Genomic DNA, 21351 nt, shown 5'->3' on the forward strand with positions numbered 1-21351 from the left:
GCTCGAGAAGTTGGCCTTAGCTTTGGTTCTAGCCGCTCGGCGCCTTCGACCGTATTTCTTGGCTCACACCATCATTGTCCGAACGAACAGTCCACTCGGAAGGGTGCTGTTGAATCCAGAAGCGTCCGGACGGCTTATCAAGTGGACGACAGAATTAAGTGAATTTGACATCCAATATCAGCCCCGCTCGGCGATTAAAGCCCAATCTTTGGCTGATTTTGTGACCGAAGTGCAAAGACCAGAGCCGGAAGCTATGTGGAGAATATATGTGGATGGATCCTCCACTCGGCTCGGAAGTGGGATCGGAATATTACTACTCTCACCTCAGGAAGAAAAGATGCACCTATCCGTCAGGCTAGACTACAAAGCTACTAACAATGAAGCAGAGTATGAGGCCCTCATAGCCGGATTGCAGGCAGCACGGCATGTGGGAGCCGGTCGGGTGGCACTCTATTCTGATTCACAGTTGGCCGCTCAGCAACTTTCCGGCACCTTTGAAATCAACAGTGTTCGGCTCAAACTCTACGCTGAGGCTTTTGAAAAACTCAAAGCTGCTTTCCGAGAGGTGCTTATTCAGAAGATTCCCCGAACGGAGAACCAGGAGGCCGATGAGTTAGCCAAACTCGCGAGCTCAATAACGCCGGTCGCCGTTCAGCAACCAATTGAAAAAACGCTGCTGGTGGCGCATGTCGACCGGATGCAAGGCCTCGCGTTTTCAAATGACTGGAGGACACCTATTATAGAATTCCTCCGTTCGGGCACCACACCATCAGATGAATATGCAGCCCGGCTCCTCAGAAGAAGAGCCGGTCGGTTTACACTAATCGGAGATCAACTTTACAAGAAAGCTTTCTCGCGCCCTTTGCTGAAATGTGTAAGCTCGGAGGACTCAGCTTACATCCTCCGGGAAGTACATCAAGGATCATGCGGAGGTCATCCGGGCGGACGCTCGTTGGCCAAGAAGATTCTCTTGGCCGGATACTTTTGGCCAACTTTACAAACAGATGCCGCTCGGACAGTATCTACATGCCTTTCGTGCCAGAAGTATCACAACTTCTCCCACCGACCGGCAGAGGAGATGAAGGCATCAACCATCTCATGTCCGTTCGATCAATGGGGAATGGATATTGTGGGTCCATTTCCGATGGCGACCGGGCAGAGAAAGTTTTTACTAGTGGCAGTAGACTATTTCTCCAAGTGGGTGGAGGCCGAGCCGTTGGCAAAGATCACTGAACAAATGGTTAAAAAATTCATCTGGCAACACATCATTTGTCGGTTCGGCATCCCTCGCCGACTAGTGTCCGACAACGGACGGCAGTTCATAGGGAAGATGTTAGAGGATTGGTGCAAAAGCTACGGCATTGAGCAACATTTCACGTCCGTGGCCTATCCTCAGAGCAACGGTCAAGCTGAAGTCGCCAACCGGGAAATTCTTCGTATTTTGCGCGCTCGGCTCGACCATATGGGAGGAAGTTGGCCGGATGAAGTGCCGAGCGTCTTGTGGGCCATCCGAACGACGCCAAAAGAAGGGACAGGAGTCACACCGTTCCATTTGGTATATGGCGGTGAGGCTGTCATTCCGGTCGAAGTCGGCATTGAGTCAGCCCGGATCCAGAGCTATGGTGATGGCAATGCCGAACGAAGAAACATGGAGCTGGACTTGGTAGAAGAGGAGAGGGCAAAGGCGTCCGTTCGGCTGATGGCATACCGTCAGCGGATGAGGCAAAACTACAACCGGCGCGTCATTCCCAGATCGTTCCAGGTCGGCGATCTTGTCTGGAAGAAAGTGAAGCCGGTCGGCGATGTCGGCAAGCTTGAAGCTCCATGGGCAGGTCCCTTCAAAGTCATCGAAAAGCTCCGCTCGGGCGCGTATTATTTGGAAGACGAGGACGGTAGGCAGCTAGATAGACCGTGGAGCGCGAACCACCTCCAACCTTATCGGTCGGGGTGAAAGGTGTATCACTGTAAATCACCCTGTGTACTTCATTTTTCGACTAAATACTTGAAATGCAGAGATGAAAAGTCAAAAGAGCGAATATAAGGCATTATCATCGTGACCCGAAGGCCCCCGAGCCGATCGGCCGGGAGGTTTATGTCCGAACCGGGAGCTCGAACTCGAAGACCCCGAGCTGTTCAGCCGGGCTGCATACTAGTGTGGCAGGAAGGAAACCAAAACCCTGCGCTGATCAGGATGATAGAGGGAGATTATTGCCTGGAGCGAAGGCCTGAGCCGTTCGGCTAGGTACATTTTAGCCGAGACTACCTCGGATGATTATATACAAGCCAAGCGCTCGACGACGAAGGCCGCGCCGACCGGCTGTCAATATCTCCGCCGACGAGCTCCGTCGTTAAAATCGACCGAGCCGACCGGCTATAAAAACCGCGTCGAGCTCCGGCGATAAATATCGAGAGACGACGTCTTTAAATAATCCGCGCCGACGAACTCCGTCGTTAAAATCAAGAGCCGCCGGCTATAAAACCGCGCCGTCGAGCTCCGACGATAAATATCGAGAGACGAGCGGCGTCTTTAAATAATCCGACGCGCCGACGAGCTCGTCGTTAAAATCAAGAGCCGCCGACCGGCTATAAAAAGCCCTCGAGCTCCGACGATAAATATCGAGACGAGCCGGCGTCTTTAAATAATCCGCGCCGACGAGCCTCGTCGTTAAAAATCAAGAGCCGCGCCTAAAAAACCCCGCCGTCGAGCTCCGGCGATAAATATCGAGAGACGAGCGGCATCTATAATCCGAGCGGACGCCGACGAACTCCGTCGTTAAAAATCGAGAGCCGACCGGCTATAAAAACCGCCCGAGCTCCGACGATAAATATCGAGAGACGAGCCGGCGTCTTTAAATAATCCGAGCGGAACGCCGACGAGCTCCCGTTAAAATCAAGAGCCGCTACCGGCTATAAAACCGCGCCGTCGAGCTCGACGATAAATATCGAGGCAGGCGGCGTCTTTAAATAATCCGCGGACGACGAGCTCGTCGTTAAAATCGAGAGCCGCACCGGCTATAAAACCGCGTCGAGCTCGCGATAAATATCGAGAGGCAGGCGTCTTTAAATAATCCGAGCGGATGACGACTCCGTCGTTAAAATCGAGCCGGGCTATAAAAACCGCCGTCGAGCTCGCTTCTATAAACGCTGGTGGAAGTCTTAAAATCCATGAAAACCCTTTGGAGCGAGTTTCTAGCTAAAATAGAAGCTAAAATAGAGAGGAACAGAAGATTATCTAATATGCAAGTCAAAAAAGTCATTACATAAGCCGGGCCGAACGGCGGGAATTCAAAAAAGCTTACAAAAACGCTCTTCACACATCAAAATCAAAAAGAGCGTCGGGAATGGCATCCATCACGCTCGCTAAGTCCTCGGGGGGGATGGTCAGCTCGGCAGACAGGTGACCTTTGGTCTTCAAGTAGCCCACCGCCGCCTTGATTGCCTCCTCGAACGTGAGGGATATCTTGTCGGTAAACTTCTCTCCGAAGCCTTCCGAGCGGAGGAACGCCTTCCTCACTTCCTCCGAGCGGGCCGACTCTCCCTCTTGATATTCCTTGAGCGCGGCATGGGCAGTGTCGCTAGCGGCTTGGAGATCCTTCAAGTCCCCATCGAATCTTTGGAGATCAGCCGAGCGGCTCTCTTTTTCGGTGGCCAGCAGAGCATCCAGGTCCTTGATGCGTTGCTCCAGCCCCCGGATCTCCACCTTCATGTGGTCCATATCGTTGATGGCCTGTTGCTTCCGAGTGGTCGCCGTCTGGATCTCCTTGTCTCGTTGTTTAATCATTGTTTCAAGCCGAACGACCTTGCTCGCCAGATCAGCAGCTCGTTTCCGCTCGGCTTCTAGTGATTTTTTGGCCTTCTCCAGAGTGGCCGTCGACTGCCTGGCGTCCCCAGCTGTTTTTTGTTTCTTCAGTTCCTCCTCCAGCTTGGCCAATCGATCGCTAATGGCGATCTGCTCCACCCAGTTCTGCTAGCAAACACGAGCAGGTTAAAAACTTCAAATAGGAGAGAAAAGAAGGGGAGGGGCTATACCCCGGTAGCTGATTGAAGGTTGCTGTCGCCGAGCTGCCCGGGAGTCAATTTGGCTATACGACTCCGAGCATCTCTCCAAGCTTGTGCGAGAGGACCCGTCAGGGTGATCATCTGCTCGGGAAATACCGGCCGATCGGCGGCAGCCATGTACGCCTCCGAAGGGAGGCGCAGGACGGTTTTAAGTAGATTCTGGCCGCTCGGCCCGCTCTGAGATGGCCCACCGGCAGAAGAGGAGGGTAGCTCGCCTAAACGCTTGAGACGTCGTCGAGTCCTCGAAGGGCTGGACGGCGGCACTTCCAAGCTGGCCCTCGGAGAATCCTGAGGGGTAGGGGTACTCTCGACGGAAACTGTTCCGGACAGCACCGGCGCACCTACACCCTGCTCAGGTTGTGGCTCATCAAGTGTAGAGGCAGGTGCGGATTCCGGTCGCCGGCGTTTCCGAGTGCGCAGCGGCGCATCATCGGCCGAACGGGCCTCCACTTCAACTTCACTTCCATGTTCTATATTGCCCGTGGCCTCATCAGGAGGGGCAGGGGCGTCCGGGGCTTCTGGGACCGTTGGCGTCCCCTCACCTTCTTCGCCGGCCGGGTCAGCCGGAGCCAGGCCCCGTTCGGCGGCCTCCTTGCTCGTCACCGCCTCAATCTGAGCGGCTTTCAGTTTGAGCTTCTCGGTAGCTCTGGCTCTCCACATGACCTCAGCTGCAGAAGCAGAGAATAAATCAGTTAGAACAAAATAAAGGAGGAGATAGGGAAGCTTACTCATGCTACAAGGCAGATCGGCTGGTGCAGAAGACAAGCCGAATATATGCATTACTCCTGGGAGAAGCATCTTGTCAATGTGATAGCGCTGACCTACTAGCCGTTCGGCTGCATGGAGATAGTCTGCGTCACCTCTAAACTTGCCGAGTTCCGGTTGCGCAGGCATAGCTGTCTGCCACTTAGTGCGGAAAGTAGGCCGCTCGGGAAAACGAATATAGAAAAAATGCTCCTTCCAGTGTTTGTTGGAGCTCGGCATATTATCGAAAAGGACGAAGCCTATCCTAGATTGGAAAACAAAGGTACCCCACTCGGCTTGCTTGGGATAGTAGAAGTAGTGGAAGATTTTCGGGTTTAAGGGAATGCCGTTCAGTTTGAACAAAACTATCACTCCGCTCAGCAATCTAATAGAATTGGGAACTACTTGGCCGAGCGGAATGCGGAAATAGTTGCAAACTTCTAAGAAAAACTTGTGAGGAGGAAAACGTAGGCCGGCCAGGAATTGATCACGGAAGAAGACAACAGTGCCGGACGGAGGATCGTTAGGCCGATCGGAAGGCGTGGCTAACACTATTTCGTGGTCGGTCGGTAGGTCATATGCTCGAATAAGGCGCATGGCGTCTTCCTCGTCGAACCGACTTTCCATGTTCGAGTACCAAAGACCCGGAGCACCGCCGGTTGACTGCGAGGTACTGGTCATGATCGAAAGGCCAGAATGCGGGATAGAAGAGGATGGTTCAAGCAAAGGAAGAAAACCGACTGACGAGGATGATTAACAGAAAGAAGAACGCGTCTCGAGCGAGAAAAAGGATCTTACAAGCGAGGGAGATGATCGGAAGTTGCCGTGTGATCGTCGGGAAGTCTGAGCACAAGGTCGCCGGCGAAAGGAGGAGCGACAGGAATCTGGAAATGAAGAAGATGAAAGGCGGCGGAAACGGAGTCAAGGGCTTTATATCACCGCCCGGAAGCGATCTCCACCGTCCGATCCAGGTCGTCGATATCGAGGTTGTCATCTGATCGTCCGTTTCAAACGGCGGCTGTCCCATCGGAAGTGACGCAACCGCCATACTCTGACAAATGCACGATCGCCACGTGTCAGCCGGTTACTAGCCGCATTTAATGAACTCCCCTTACCGTGCGCAGAGCACGTGATGGGAGGTGTGGAAGAACAACGGACGTCGATTCCAAGAAAATACAAGACATGGACAAAATATCGCCGAACGGATAGATATCGCCGCATGGATGAGCAGCCGTATGTCGCGCCGAGCGGCCTAATGCAATAATCATTGTTCGACAGATCGGCAGTCCAGTCAGTCGGACCTTGCCTCCTTCGACTAGACTCGAGAGGAAGGCAAGTGATCCGGCGGTAAAAAGCCGGAACCCCACAAGGAGTCAACGCTGAGGGGAAGTCAAAGGGTCCAGTGGCTCACCCGAAAGGGGCGAGCCGACCGGACTCGGAAAAAAGGGAAATCTGATAGTAAAAAGACACCCTGGTAGGGACCAGGGTTCCGACGCTCAAATGAAGCAGTGCACAATGACCGAGCGGAAGGAAGCACCCCCCGGACGGCGCAAAGAATCAGGGCCGTCCGGACGACTTTCACCGCGTCCGGACTTTCACCGCCCGCCCGGTGGGCCGGGCTCCCCAGACAAGTGGTGGGTAAAAGATGGGAACATTTTCTGACAGCCGTCAAGTCGTATGGCTATGCCATACGACTAGCCTGACAACGGGGGTCCTGCCGTCCCATCAAAGAACATTCTCTCACTGTAGCAGTATGGGATCAGGTAAGCTCTCTGACAAGTGCATACCGTGGTATGGGTTGCTGACACGTACGCATCTCGATGGGCGTGCATCAATTCTTTCTCCGTCCTATATAAAGAGGCTATTACTTCGCCAAAGGTACGCATGATACAGATTTGGCAGCCACTTTCTCCATAGCCTACCTGACTTGAGCGTCGGAGGACCGTCGCCGGGAACCCCTCCCGGCCCGGTTTGTTGCAGGTTCGCCGGAGCACTCGAAGATCCAGCAGAGAGCGCCACGTGCCCAGCGTCCGCTGACTCTTGGTTCGGACAGGATCAAGTGTAATAAAAGAACTAATACCGACAACACAAGATTGAAGAGTCTGAGCTTTGGGTTGTCGACGTCGAGTAGTAGCACTTCAAGATCGTCTCGTTGGCAGCACTTCACAGAAGACAGCTTAGCAATTGATGTTCTTTGGCTGCACCCTCGACCCTCTTTTTATATGACCTTCCGGGCGCCTGGACCCTTTCCGGGCGCCTAGAGTGTGACGTGGCCAACCAACCCGGATGCTCCACGTGGCGAAGTCGCGGCAGGGATAACATTTGGTCCCGGGCGCCCGGACCTGTTCCGGGCGCTCGGACCTCCGGGCGCCCGGATCCATCCCGGGTGCTCGGACCCCTTTTTCCAGCAGGTTCTTCACCTGCAAAACAAGGTTAGTCCGAGCAATAATACCCTGCAAGACAGTGTTAGATTCTGATAAAACATAGTAACGAATAACTGACAGTCTTCGGACTGTCCGAGTCTGACTTCGGATTTTCTACCGGAAGCCCTAGGTCGACCCGACGCCTACTGTTCCCTCTACGGCGAACGCGTCCTCACCTACTCCCCTCAGGAGAGATTACCTGATGCCAGTCCGGTCCTCCAGACCGACTGGACTTTCCGCCTAGGGTTACCACCCCCTAGGACCTAGGGTTACCGCCCCCTAGGGTTTTTCTCCACCTAGGGTTACCACCCCCTAGAACCTAAGGTTACCGCCCCTTAGGGTTTTCCTCCACCTAGGGTTACCGCCCCCTAGGACCTAAGATTACCACCCCTTAGGGTTTTCCTCCTGCCTAACCGCAGCTAGGACTTTCCTGAAACACTTATTCAAACATGTTAGATCACACACTAACTTAACTTTGAATCCTTTGCCATTATCAAAACTAAGGTTCGATCGTCGGATGCTTCCCGCACCAACACAAAATGCCCCACACGCTCTTTTCCAAAAAGATTTCCAAGCCTTGGATCACAAACAATCTGACTTTTCCGACGGCGATCACGAAGATTATGCTTCTTTATGTAGTCAAGCAAAAGAGCCTGAACATCAAACTGGGATAAAGCAGACATATCCCCATTTCTCATATGTGCTACAAACTACAAAAGTTCATCCGTAGCCCACTCAGAGTTCCTGGAGACAGATGTACCAACATAATCTCCTTTTACTGACCCTTTGTCATTGATAAATTTCTTAGATCTTTTTCTAATTTTCCTCCTAGAAGTTCTTTCTTTATGGTCTGAAGAGCTGTCTGAAGATGCTACCTGCTGTTCTCTAGGATTACGCAAATTACCAGAACCATTAGTTAGTGTGGCAACATCAGATTTCTTGATTGGATTTCTAGCGCTCATCAACTCATCTAATGTCAATGACAACTTTGCTTTCAGAGCTATATAGTAGTCCTTGAACAAATATTCAAAACTACTTCTATCATCAAAATCAACTGTAATCTGCTTATAGACCAAAAAAGTATAGCACAAAATTATCAAAAAGGCGATGAAGGGGATATATATAACTATAGTAAACACAAACGAAATGATTCAGACACACAATACAACAATTTGAAAATCATTATGCTATACTACCAAAAGAATAACGAGAAATATCATCAGAGGAAACACTATAACAAAAAGGAATGCCATACAATGGTGTGCCTAACAGAAGTGCTTGACTGCCATGCATCAAATAACATCATAGCATTGTAGTCAAGGTTTAAATACTGTTATAGTTCATTGATACTGAGTTTACAAAAAATGAAAGAAGATTTCTCAAAAAGAAACCAAAGAAGAAGACACATTGTGCAAGGCTACTCGTCATCAAGTTGTATTTTATCCCACTATCCAAAATAACTAAATCATTTTTTATTACATCAAGTAATATTGACTTGTTTTTATGGTCTCTCTAACTTTGCACCGTCGACACTAATAGATTTAAATTCACACTAAAAAACCTACAAAACATCTTTAAACATATCCATACCATCTAACATATTTTCTCTCATTTGATTGTCTATTAAAACTATACCTACTGTTGTCAAATACTGGCATTTTTTAATTTATCCTTTTTAGTAACTTCATGCATCCATCTTAGTATTCTCATCTCAACTAACATTAACTTTTTGTATGTGTTGGTTCCTAACAGCTCATCACTCCAATCTGCAATGGATCATATAGCACTTTTATAAAAGTTTCCTTTTAGCCTATGAGGAACATAATGATAACATAAGACTCCAAAAGCTTCTCAAAATTTTCACAACTCATTTTTTTATCATATTAACAATGTCCTCATCAATATCTCCTCTTATTTGAATAATAGATCCAAAATATCAAAAACTTTTATTTTCACAAATTTCATGTTCATCTATCTTATCTATCCCATCATTTCTTTCTTGTTATCCAAAAAGTGCACATATTTAATCATTGTTTTACTTATCTTAAGCATTTAGTTACTAAAAATTTTCTCCATGATGAAACATCTTATTTCATAATTGCATTCTTATCAATTACAACAATATCATATGGAAATACCATGCACCAAGCCACCAAGAAAACTAACAAGATATTTTCTAGTTAATTCTGTTTATTACTCATTAGTAAATGGCTAACAAAACCGACAAGATTACATGATTTAGCTAACAAAACATAAATGCATATTTTCAGCCTTATCTAAGTAAGCAAAGAGGAACCACATTTAGAAAATCAGAGAGTACTACTCCCTTAGAACTACTCTCACACTATATCATTTCACAAGACCCACATTTTAATAACTATTTTGGATTTTGGAAGTAAACAAAATCATTTGGGTTGTTATTTCGATCTTAGCATTCCATTGGGCTATATATAAAGCTACAAAATTTGCAATTCTTCAATCAATTAGACCTCTTTTAACTCAAAGGTTACAATTATTTTATTCCTCAAAAGTTACAACTCCAATTGATTCAATTTATCTCTCTTTTTTAAAAATCCTTCTATACCATTGCAAAAGTGGTATACTTGAGGATTGCACTGCATATCCAATATGATCCAAATATGAGGCAATGCTCAATATGTGGAATAGATGGATCAGCATGAGCTACATATGCATTAAGTTCACACACATCTAAAACAAATTGATTGAATCAAATCCAATCAAATAAAAGCTGGTATCAATAAACCAACCTCTAGACCTAATGTAGCAGAAAGAGTAAAAAAAGGTGACGAAGAGGAATTTGATAATGACGTTTACTTAGATAAAGCACTTGCCAATCTTTTCTATAAAAAATCTATAATTTTTAAGTCCTAAACACTTAATATTCATAAGCATTTTAATTTGCATATGCATATATTTGTTCTACTAGGTGTGAATTTCTTTGGTTGATTAGTTAGATATGCTATGTGACAGATGTAGAATTTTCTTTTATATAGATTGCTTAGGTTGATTAATTCATGCATTTGGACATTTATTAGGATATGCAACCTCACCCAACGCATATGCTTGTATATACATATGCTGCCGCATATTGTTTAATCTTCAATTGACTTATCTATATCAAACTAGTTTATTATTTCATCACAACATAATATCGTTAAGAATGAAGTAGACAAGAAGAAGATGATTAATCTAGGTTAAGTTTTATTTATTCAGAGTGCACAGATTCCTTAACTGGGAAACATGTGTTACCAAAGAAAGATTAGTTATTTGATGAATTAGAACAAGTTGTTCAATATACACATTAAAGTTTCAGATCCTATTACATTCTGTCAATCATCATTTAAGCATAAATTACCATTTTTCTATGGATTTATTACTCTGACCGTGCTTTAACTGCTGTGTGAACATATATATAAGTGAAAATAAAGTTAAATTATATATATTTTTTAATAACAAAGGCATATCCATCTATGTATGTGCTTGCATGAAACATATGCACTATACAATCACCAAATAGAGAGTAGACAACACTTGCTTTTTTACCTTGTTAAGGAGCATATGACAATCACACGAGAGAATATGAGCCCTTCTCCATTTTAACTATGCAACCTTTGTCCAATAAATGTAGACAAAAAATAAAATAGCTAGCAAGTACAAAAGGGTGCAAGTTTGCAACAAAGTAGATTATTTCCTAATGCTGTGTTTACTTGATGGGGATAGAGAATGTTAGAGAAAGGAAGAGAGAGAGAGATGAAAGGAAAATGCAAACAGGATATTTCAAGGGTTTTTTCAGCATAATGTTATTATGAAGATAGCATAACAAACTAGTTGAGTTAAAAAAAAAAAATTCTTCAAATACCAAGTTACATGAACAAGTTGAGACTTGAATATCGAGTTCCTGTACAGACTACAGACTGCTGTCAAAAGTAATTGGGAGGAATTAGAAGGATAAGAAAACACAACAAACCATTTGTCCATTCCCATATTCCTTTGTCTCTATCAGCATCACAGTGCTTATGCAAGCTTCACAGAACCCTTTATTTTCTCTGAGGCAAATAAATCCAGATTCTTGAATACACCCTTTACATAAAGAGTATGTGCAGGAAAAGCACATGTAGTGAGCAGTTCTCTCACAGCTGCTACATATATGCCAACCTAGAATTCCAATTCAACTGAATAAATTAGAAAAGTGACACTGCATAGGAAACTGAAAATCATTCTTAAGCAAGAAAAGAAATATTCAAATATTAAAAAATAGATATTGTTTATAAACTAAAGTTCTTAAGAAATGGCATTGCTTTTTCTCCTAGGATCTGCTCAGCAAATTTCTGTGTGCAATCACTTGCACATTGCAGACAAAATTGAAATTCAAAATTTCTCCAAAGGTTTACTGTCCCAGCAGACAAGTTTAGAACACTGCAATATCCATTCCTAATTCCTTTCAATTCACAAATTAATAGATATACCATTCTGTAACTGTCATATAAAACACATTTTATCACCAACCATTAAATCAGTCGAGCCATGAACATCATCAAGCAACATGCTTGGAAAATTTCCACTCACTAGGAATCAACTCCAAAAGAATGATTTAGCCATATGAACCATGGTTTAAAGTGCCGTGCCGAGACAGTAAAAATGGGCGAAACATCTCGTTCCGCTCGCCGATCAACACCAGCACGACTACGGCACCAGACTCATGACAGCTGCGACGTGTTCCGTGACCCCATGGCTGCAGCGAAGGGGTCGCTCAACCCTGCAACAACAGCGGAAGGGTCGCATAACCCGTTCGCTGCCACCGCGGAGGCGTCGTGCAACCTTGCGGCCACTGCAGAGGGGTCGCATGACCACCGTGATTGCGCCGGAGGAGTCACACGATCATTGCGGCCATTGCTGAGGGGTCGCGTAACCCGGTAGCATTGCCGAAGTCGCGCGAACTAACGAGTGGAGTCGGATTTCGGATTTTTTTCAATTAAACTTACGCTAATTATTTAATCAACTCCTAGCTATGATGGAGATAATCTAAAGAGGCTTTATTAAATCCTAATAAAATTATCTAATTAATTTTATATTTCATTTATTTTAATTTAAAAATTATAATAAAATTTTTATTTATTTATTTATCTATTTTCATATCTTTTCCTTTTCAAAAAGATCATTTTTTATATTTTTTATTTTTTTAATATTTATGTTAAATATTTTTTAAAATTAATATATTTTATATTTAAAAAATACCGAAACTATATCGGCACGACACGATACGGTACCGAAATCGTATCGTTCCGGTCCAGGACCGAAACTGTTGGACCCCGTAGTTGTTTTGATGTGATCAAGTTGGTTAGGTCCTGCGTTGTGTTTAATCTCTGTGTCTGAGTGTGCAGGAGCTTAGGAGCGCAGGAAGTCGAGCGAAAGACGCAGCTAGCGAGAAGGACGGCACGGGAAGGGAGCCGACGGGCTCGGTGCGTTCGAAGGACGAGAGAGCTGCGGAAGAGTACACCGGTGGGCGAAAAGAATGTGCGCAGCGTTCGAGGAGCGTTAAGCCAGGGAGGAAGGCTGCTCGAGGAGAAGGCCGGAAATTGAGTTTGGGTGAGTCCTATTTCGATTGGCCGAATCACCCAAGTTATCGGAGCATCGGAAGCCAAAGCAAAGGAGCTGGAAAAGAAGCTAAAGCTGGAAAACCAGCTTGAAGGCGCCTTCATAGTTTTATCCGCCCACTCGATGGAGGCGCCTTGGACCACTATTGGAGGCGCCTTGAACACCCGAGATAGAATTTCCAAAGGCTATATAAAGGCCCATGGAGCTAGGAATTATTCATCAATTCAGAACTCAACTCTGTAATCAATTCCTAGCAACTAGTGAGTGTTCTAAGTGTGTAAAAAGGCTTCTCCGCCTACAGTGAAGGAGACTCTGCTAGTGCGATCTTCGACTGTCTTAGATTAACAACCGTCTTGGTTGTAACCAAGTTAAACTTCTGTCTCCTTTTTTATTTCTGTTTTTATTTTATACTTGTTGCTTTTATTTTGAGTTGAAAGTTTTTGAGGAGGGTATAGTTTTTATTTGCAGGCAATTAACCCCTCTCTTGCCGGCCTCCGCTGCACCTACAATTGGTATCAGAGCCAGACCGCCTCAGAAAGACTAACGGCCAACTGAAGCACGAAGATCAAGACGATGGCCAGAGCGAATATTCATCCCCCGAAGTTCGACAGAGACTTCGTGACGTGGAAACGCCGGATGGAGGTATTTTTCAAAACCGACTTCGATATTTTACTAACTATGAAATATGGTTTTGGAATTCCGAAAGACAAAGAAAAGTACCAATGGACGAAGAAGGAACAAGCGGACGAAGGAACAAGCGAACTTCGTCGCCAACGAAAAGGCAGAGTTCCATCTGTTTAGCGTGCTGACACAACAAGTTGTAAATCGGATCGAAAGCTACGACTCCGCGAAAGACCTCTGGGAAAAATTCCTGGAGCTTCACGAAGGTACATCCGAGGCAAAGCTTGCAAGACGCGACATCCTCCGGACTCAACTTACGAACCTCCGGATGAACCAAGGTGAGAAGGTAGCACAACTCCAAGCGAGGATCAAAGAACTGATCACGCAACTCAGCAATCTCGGAGAATCGGTAACAAACCGAGACTTGATCCGGTACGCGCTCAACGCCTTCCCGAGAACTCCCGAGTGGGCCTCCTTAGTAGATGCGTACTACATCTCTAAGGATTTCGAGGTAAGTACTTTAGAAAATTTGTTTTCTATTTTTGAACTTCACGAATCTCGAGTTGCAGAGCCCAATGGAGTAGAAAAGACTTGTCAAAACATTGCCTTAAAGGCAAGAATAAACGGTTCTGACTCCGAAGTCTCGGTCGACGAATCCGAAACGGCACTATTGGTAAGACGCTTCAATAAATTTTTTAATACTAATAAATCTAGATCGCAGAGGCATCAACGAAAGAAAAGGACGGTTCATTGCTATAACTGCAACGAAGAAGGGCACATCAAAGATGACTGCCCAAAGCTAAAGAGAAAGGAGAAAGAAAGGGAGAAGGCAAAGTACAAGTCAGAACCCTCCAAACACAAGACCCTGAAGGCCACATGGTCATACTCATCCTCCGAATCAGACGTCGAGGAATTCTCAAGGTTAGCGCTAATGGCTAACCATCAGCTGGAAGAAGAGTCAAGCTCAGAAATGAGCATAGATGAAGGAGGAGGAACATCAGAAAAAGAAAGCTGCAGTGAAGGGGGAGCATCACCAAGTCAGGTAAGTCAAGTGCGTAATCTTACCTCTACTCAGTCCTTTCGCTTTATTAAAGCACTTTCTAAAGAGTTAGATAAATTTGAAAAGGAAAATGAACACTTGAAATTAGATAATGCAAAATTGAAAGATGAAGTTGAAAAATTAAAAAATCATGCATGCTTAAATAAATTTCCAAAATCAAAAATAAAGTTATATGGAAAATTAAATTGGTATATAAGGAAGCATCAGGGTCAACTTAGGAAAATACCAAGAAACTATGTACCCCTAAGTTTTTGAATAACCCCGTAGATAGGAACCTTTATTGGGTTGCAAAATCATGTTTAAATTAAAAATTCTAAGCTTACAGTGAGAAAATTAAACAATGAGTTTCTTTATGGAAGATTTGTCTAAGGAAGTGGTTGTTGCTCCAATAACCAAGAAGGCCTAGTGCCTCGCCACTACCTGGAAGCCGAAGTATCGAAAGAAAATGTTTAATTAACTTTCTGAAAAAGCATTAAAACTAGAATTAAATAATGCTTTGAAAATTTTTAAACATTTCCTTGGAAAAAACTAAAAAATCATTTTTTTTTGCTTAGAATTTTTTTTGAAAATTAAAAAAAAATCCTAACAATTCATGTTATTTAGAAATTTTCTTAAATTTCTAAAAATTGAGTTTACTTAGAAATTTCTTTCTGGAAAAATTCTAAAACTTTATTTTACTTAGAAATTTTTTTTAGAAAATTCTAAACATTCAGTTTACTTAGAAATTTTTTTTGGAAAATTCTAAAAAATCATTTTACTTAGAAATTTTTTTACTTAGAAAATTTTTGGAAAATTCTAAAAATTCAGTTTTACTTAGAAACTTTTTTAAAATTCTAAAAATTCAATTTTGCTTAGAAATTTTTTTGGAAAATTCTAAAAAATCAGTTTACTTAGAAATTCTAAAAATTCATTTTACTTAGAATTTTTTTTAAAAACTTCTGAAAATTCATTTTGCTTAGAATTTTTTCTCAAAATATCATATTCTCTTCCTACCCCGTTTTTGCTGTGATCAAAGGGGGATAAATAGGTACAAGTTAAGTTTAGGGGGAAGTAAAATTTTTTTTTTTTGCAATTTAGTTCAATTGTAAAATTAGACTTAATTTGTTTGTTGCAATTTCATTTATTGCAACTTTATGCTTAACATGTTAGTTTAGTAATTTGTTTTAAATTACTTTTTGTCTATTGTTACCCTAACTTGAACTTGGGTTGATGCGCATAAAAAGGGGAGATTGTTGAACCCCGTGGTTATTTTGATGTGATCAACCAAGTTGGTTAGGTCCTGCGTTGTGTTTGATCCCTGTGTCTGAGTGTGCAGGAGCTTAGGAGCGCAAGAAGTCGAGCGGAAGACGCAGCTAGCGAGAAGGACGACACGGGAAGGGAGCCGACGGGCTCGGTGCGTCCGAAGGACGAGAGAGCTACGAAAGAGTACACCAGTGGGCGAGAAGAATGTGCGCAGCGTTTAAGGGACGTTAAGCCGGCGAGGAAGGCTGCTCGAGGAGAAGGCTGGAAATTGGGTTCGGGTGAGCCCTATTTCGGTTGGCCGAATCACCCAAGTTATCGGAGCATCGGAAATCAAAGCAAAGGAGCTGGAAAAGAAGCTAAAGCTGGAAAACCAGCTTGAAGGCGCCTTCATAAAGCATGAAGGCGCCCTCAACATGGAGGCGCCTTTATGACTTGATGAAGGCGCCTTCAACAGGTCAAAAGTGGTCGTTGAGCTTTCGGATAAAGTTTTATCCGCCCACTCGATGGAGGCGCCTTGGACCACTATTGGAGGCGCCTTGAACATCCGAGATAGAATTTCTAGAGGCTATATAAAGGCCCCTGGAGTTAGGAATTATTCATCAATTCAGAACTCAACTCTGTAATCAATTCCTAGCAACTAGTGAGTGTTCTAAGTGTGTAAAAAGGCTTCTCCGCCTACAGTGAAGGAGACTCTGCTAGTGCGATCTTCGACTGTTTTGGATTAACAACCGTCTTGGTTGTAACCAAGTTAAACTTCTGTCTCCTCTTTTATTTCTGTTTTTATTTTATACTTGTTGCTTTTATTTTGAGTTGAAAGTTCTTGAGGAGGGTATAGTTTTTATTTGCAGGCAATTCACCCCCCTCTTGCCGGCTCCGCTGCACCTACAGAAACCTTGGCACGGGTCGAAATTTTAAACCTTGATATGAACACATTGTGCCTCATGAGTGATAAGAAGAGAGTTGTATTAGGTAATAGTACAAACATCTCCTTATCTTTAAAGAGAGAATATAAAACTCTCAGTAATTTGTCAGGCACATTCATGACTATACATGTGTCAACAAATTAGATAAGAATTCTTTGTTTTTGCTCTTAGTAAAAAATTTTGATTGCTTTTCCAAATACAAGATTTGTTACCCTCTTGAGTTTGTCTTGATGATAAAAATGCTATTAAATAAATAAGTGGTGCTGTTAAATCTTTGGAAGCTTGTGATAAAATCTCACTGATCATGCAGAACAGAGTAAAAATTGCATGTCATGTTCATGTTGTGCCCATATAAACCAATATTTCTTCAACTTTTCAGGTGAGTGGACAGCTCCATGTGACTCTCATAGCATCTGAACTTATCTTTGTCTGCGTATAATCATACAGAGATGGGAAGAAGCAAATCATGAAAACATCAATAGTTTTAAGGTTAGGGAGAAGAGTTTTTAGAAAGTGTGAAGTCATAACACGCGCTTTAGACTAAAAAATGAAAGACTCTGATATCAACATTCATATGTTGAGTGAAACAACACAAGTAAAAATTAATCATCCGATAGATATCCTAGATATCCTTGGATGATGTGAAGGTTATTAAAAAAATATAAATAACAAATTTAATTATTTAAAAATACAAACGATAATCTGAAAAAAAATAAATTGAGGTGGTAGGGACATGCTCAAAGATGATTAAATTCTAAAGTGAGAAGAGCTGAATAAGTTAGAATTGGAAGCGTAAGAGATGAAGGAAACCCACTGAAGGCTTTGTTTAGTATATTTAAAAGTGATTTAAAAGACCACAATATTACTTGCGATATAGCCTCACATAAAACTCAATAGCGAGAATAATATTATGATCCATTGAATCAACCCTCAACAGTTACAGTTCATATTTTTGGTTGTGGTTCATCACGTATGCATGTGGTTGATATTGGATATTTGACTTGATATTAATAGTAATTTATGAAGTCTAGCTATTTGTAATTAGTTAGATGGACCTTTTCCACCATAGTACACTTAACACACATGAGCATACTTTCACATTATCTAGCAAGCTTTTAGTATAATCTTTCACAAGTTAAAACTAAGAAATATAGATTTTCTATAGAGCATTTATAGTGCGTGCAACAAATTTAAATATATCTATGTTTTTATCCATGTCATACTATTCCCTATATGTTGGTCTCTGTCTTTCATGTAATTTCCAAGTGCCAAGTGATTGTTCATCCTTAGCATACCCGGATTACTGTTAGAAATCTAATTTTTCAAAACTGCAATACCAATAAATCTCTTTTCTTCCTTCATGATTGTTCATTCCATAAATCACCAATTAACAAAACCAATCAAGCTAAACATATATGTTAAGTTGAATGGCCCCTGAAGCTTGCCCGTGCCAAAGTAAATTAATTAAGATATTAAACATATATGTTAGTCAACATCATGGATGAAATTCATCAAGCTGCCAAACCTGAAATAAGATAAAGTTTTCAATGTGAAAAATTAATTAGCAAGCTCAACATTATGTTAGTCAATATCTCAATGAAAATTTTCTTTGTCCAAATCAAATTTACACATTTGTCACTTAATTGAACAGGTATAACTGATCAACATGGTGGATAACTCTTGAAGATCTAAGAAGGGGTCAAAATCCATGCATCCTCGGGTAGGGATAGCTTCCGACTTTATGGGAACATTTGGTTGACCTACAACATCAAATATTTTTCCTAATAAGCTCTTCTAAAATAGACAATGGATCAAGGAATAATAAGTGGATCCAGAGTTTGACAACCAAGCTGCTCTATACTATTGAGCACGTATTAAAATATTCTTTTTTAGTTAAGGTATATTTATCATACCAATAGTAGCTAACATAAAATATGCACCAAAAACACACTCTTTAAGGTTCAATATAAACAAATGTAATATATATGAAATTACAATTCAGTCATTAAAATATATGACACATTCAAATTCCATAACTAATAAAAATATCCTAGACACAAAAAAAAAAGAAACATATGTGAAAAATTACATGACGCAAAGAAACATACCGCATGTCCAACGACCCTTTGCACGGAAGAAAGCCTCATCTCTATTGACACATGAAGGATGGTACACCTTTGAACAACCCCTAGAAATCCAAAGAGAAAAATATAAAACAAAACAAAAAGGAAATAAAAAAATGGAAGATGAGCTATACTGACCTACGATCACAAACCACAAGATCACCTCCATCAAAGCAAATAAAACACACCTCTTCAGCTTCTTTCTGCCTTGATGTTCTAACAACTTGAGTCTTTGATGGTCGACCCCTCTTCCTCCGTCCACCTCTTTGCAAGATAGTAGCTCTATCATCTCCATCCATTTGCATTGCTTCGTCATCCACAACATCAGCACTGTCAAGTGAAATGGTGGTCACATCAGGCTCATGTACAGAAATGTCCTGAAGTCCATGGTCAGAATCAAAAGGAAACTCAGAAGATGAGTCTATGGACATTGAAATATCAGCCACCACAACATCCACGGTCTGTTCACATATGGGAAGTGTCCCATTACCCAGTTGATCAATATCTGTAAATGTCATATCCACTTTCATAGCATCATTATCACCTGGCATGGCAACACTAACGGGCTCACAAGGCTCTACTTTCTCAGGTGCACTCTCAGAGATGGATGACACGTGCCTCAAAACATCAGATTCTTCACAGGTGACTTGCTTGCCTTCGGCAATTGCTTCAGTATCAACATCCACCTTCAACGTTGCAAAGTGAACAGGATTATCACCAGCTGCAGTGGTGGGAGCATCGGTAATCTCAAAGGCATCACAGTTCAAAAGATCACCATCAAAACCAGAGGAAGGCATGATATAAGAGCTCTGAGGCACCAAAACCTCCTCCTTAACACTGTCCTCCTCCTTTCTGCCCTTCAGACACTGGGAAACTATCCACTTCCATTTTTAAAACTGCTTCTTCCACAACATCAACATTGGCTATGGCACTAATACCATTGTCACTTTCAAAAGATGAAAATTTCACACCATCAGAATTGAAGGGAAAAACAGCAGATGCTCCTTGAGAATGCATTGCTTCTCCCTGGAAACTGTCCTTGCAATGTTGCGAAATTGTAGCGGTATCCACCTCCATCTTTGACACTTCCATATCTGAAGAAACAGCAGAAGCAGTGGCATGGCTGGAAATAATTGTGTCAGCCTCAGACACGGGGATTTTTGGATTACCGCCATCAAAATCACAATTGGAAACATAAGCTGGCCCCTGAGGCATCAAAGTTCCTACTTGCTCATCGTTCTTCACTTGATGGCAATGCAGAATATGGTCGCTCCCTGCCTTCCCCTCCTCTTGGAGTGTATCAGCATCAACCACAGCAATTTTGGAAGAATCAAGCTCATAGGCGATAGCTTTCTCAGTTCCTCCGTTAGATAGGGGAGGAGCAGCGGAGCCCTGAGGCACCGGTAACCCAGTCATACAACCAGTTGCCCGCTCACACTGAGGATTTTCCGTGTCATCCACATCGATTACCGCCACCCGCCCACCATCGGTGCCGTCACCACTGGTGAAACTGACATCGACTAGGGGCTCCGACGCCTCGAGAAGATCCGGAGCGCTCGCATCAAAGCCGGAGGGGAACGACAATGAGGAGGAGCCTTTATCAACGGCATAATAATCCGCTTCACCCCTGCGGTCCGCCTGGTCAAACTGAGTTAGGCCGATATCGACGGCCTCCAGCTGCGTGCGCTCCTCGCCCGGTGGATGGGACTCGGCTAGGACTGAAGCGCCTTCTCCAACCACTTCATCCATGGATCATTTGACGATCAAAACCCTAACCTTCGCAGTTCAAGCAGGAACCTCTTCGTCTTCGCACGATTTCTACTGGGTGGACTGGCACGGAGAGAAGCGACGAACCAGCCAAGCGAGGGTTTTTAACGCCATTTGTCGCGAGCTCATGGCTTGCGTTTCGATTGAGGTGCAGCAGACAAGTGAATGGACGGATCAGATGAAAGTGACAAGTGGGATGGACGGTTTTGGATGGTCTTCATGTTTATTCACAGTTCATCATGCAGCAAAGCATCGTAAATTTACTGAAATTTTTTATTTAGCCCTGTATCTTTTTATTATCATCAAAATATCTCATATTCTTCTATTAATATCCTATTATCTTGATTCTTTATTATTGTTATTTACTATAAAAAAAATAATAGCACATGGAACATGGAGGATAATATAATAATTTAATAATAAAACTAAAAAAAGTTAGGTATTTGGTTATAAAATTTTTAAAGTAAAATAATGATAATGAAGCTGCAAAAGATATTTTTTAAAAAGGTAATAAAATTTAAAAAAAAATAAATTTAAGGAGTAAAAAGGTGCTAGAATTCATTCTTACGGTCCATGTCAAAGGATATAAAATGTAATAAATTTTTAAATTTATTTGGTTCAATTTTAATTCTAAAATTTACAAATTAATTAAACTAATTAAATTGAAATATTATCACATTGCCTAATATGGGGTAATGGGTTTACTTATTTCTGTTTGACAATTTTAAATTCTCTGGAGTATTTAAAAAAAACGTAAAAGTTCAATTTAACCG

At 42.9% G+C, this 21351-nt stretch overlaps 1 protein-coding gene across 1 annotated transcript; it reads right to left on the reverse strand.

The window, feature by feature from the left end:
* Positions 1-7920: 7920 nt before the first annotated feature.
* On the reverse strand, positions 7921-19608 carry LOC121969392 (zinc finger CCCH domain-containing protein 19-like). The gene is made up of 4 exons (XM_042519478.1): positions 18950-19608; positions 18797-18876; positions 11215-11402; positions 7921-8287 (listed from the first exon to the last, which is right to left on the reverse strand). Exons 1-4 carry the CDS (start codon positions 19606-19608, stop codon positions 7937-7939), a joined length of 1278 nt encoding a protein of 425 aa, XP_042375412.1. The 3' UTR covers positions 7921-7936.
* Positions 19609-21351: the final 1743 nt, after the last annotated feature.

Source organism: Zingiber officinale, chromosome 4A (assembly GCF_018446385.1).
Source record: "Zingiber officinale cultivar Zhangliang chromosome 4A, Zo_v1.1, whole genome shotgun sequence".
Classification (NCBI taxonomy): domain Eukaryota; kingdom Viridiplantae; phylum Streptophyta; class Magnoliopsida; order Zingiberales; family Zingiberaceae; genus Zingiber; species Zingiber officinale.

Bases quoted from the DNA above. Each gene is read 5' to 3' on its own strand.
- LOC121969392 (XM_042519478.1), bottom strand. From the start codon at position 19,608: ATGCCTTCCTCTGGTTTTGATGGTGATCTTTTGAACTGTGATGCCTTT. The intron at 18,877-18,949 runs GTCAGTATAGCT...TTGGATTTCTAG, and splicing joins CTTGTGGTTTGTGATCGTAG to GGGTTGTTCAAAGGTGTACC. The intron at 8,288-11,214 runs GTTTGTTGTGTT...GTCTATAAGCAG, and splicing joins AATATGGGAATGGACAAATG to ATTACAGTTGATTTTGATGA.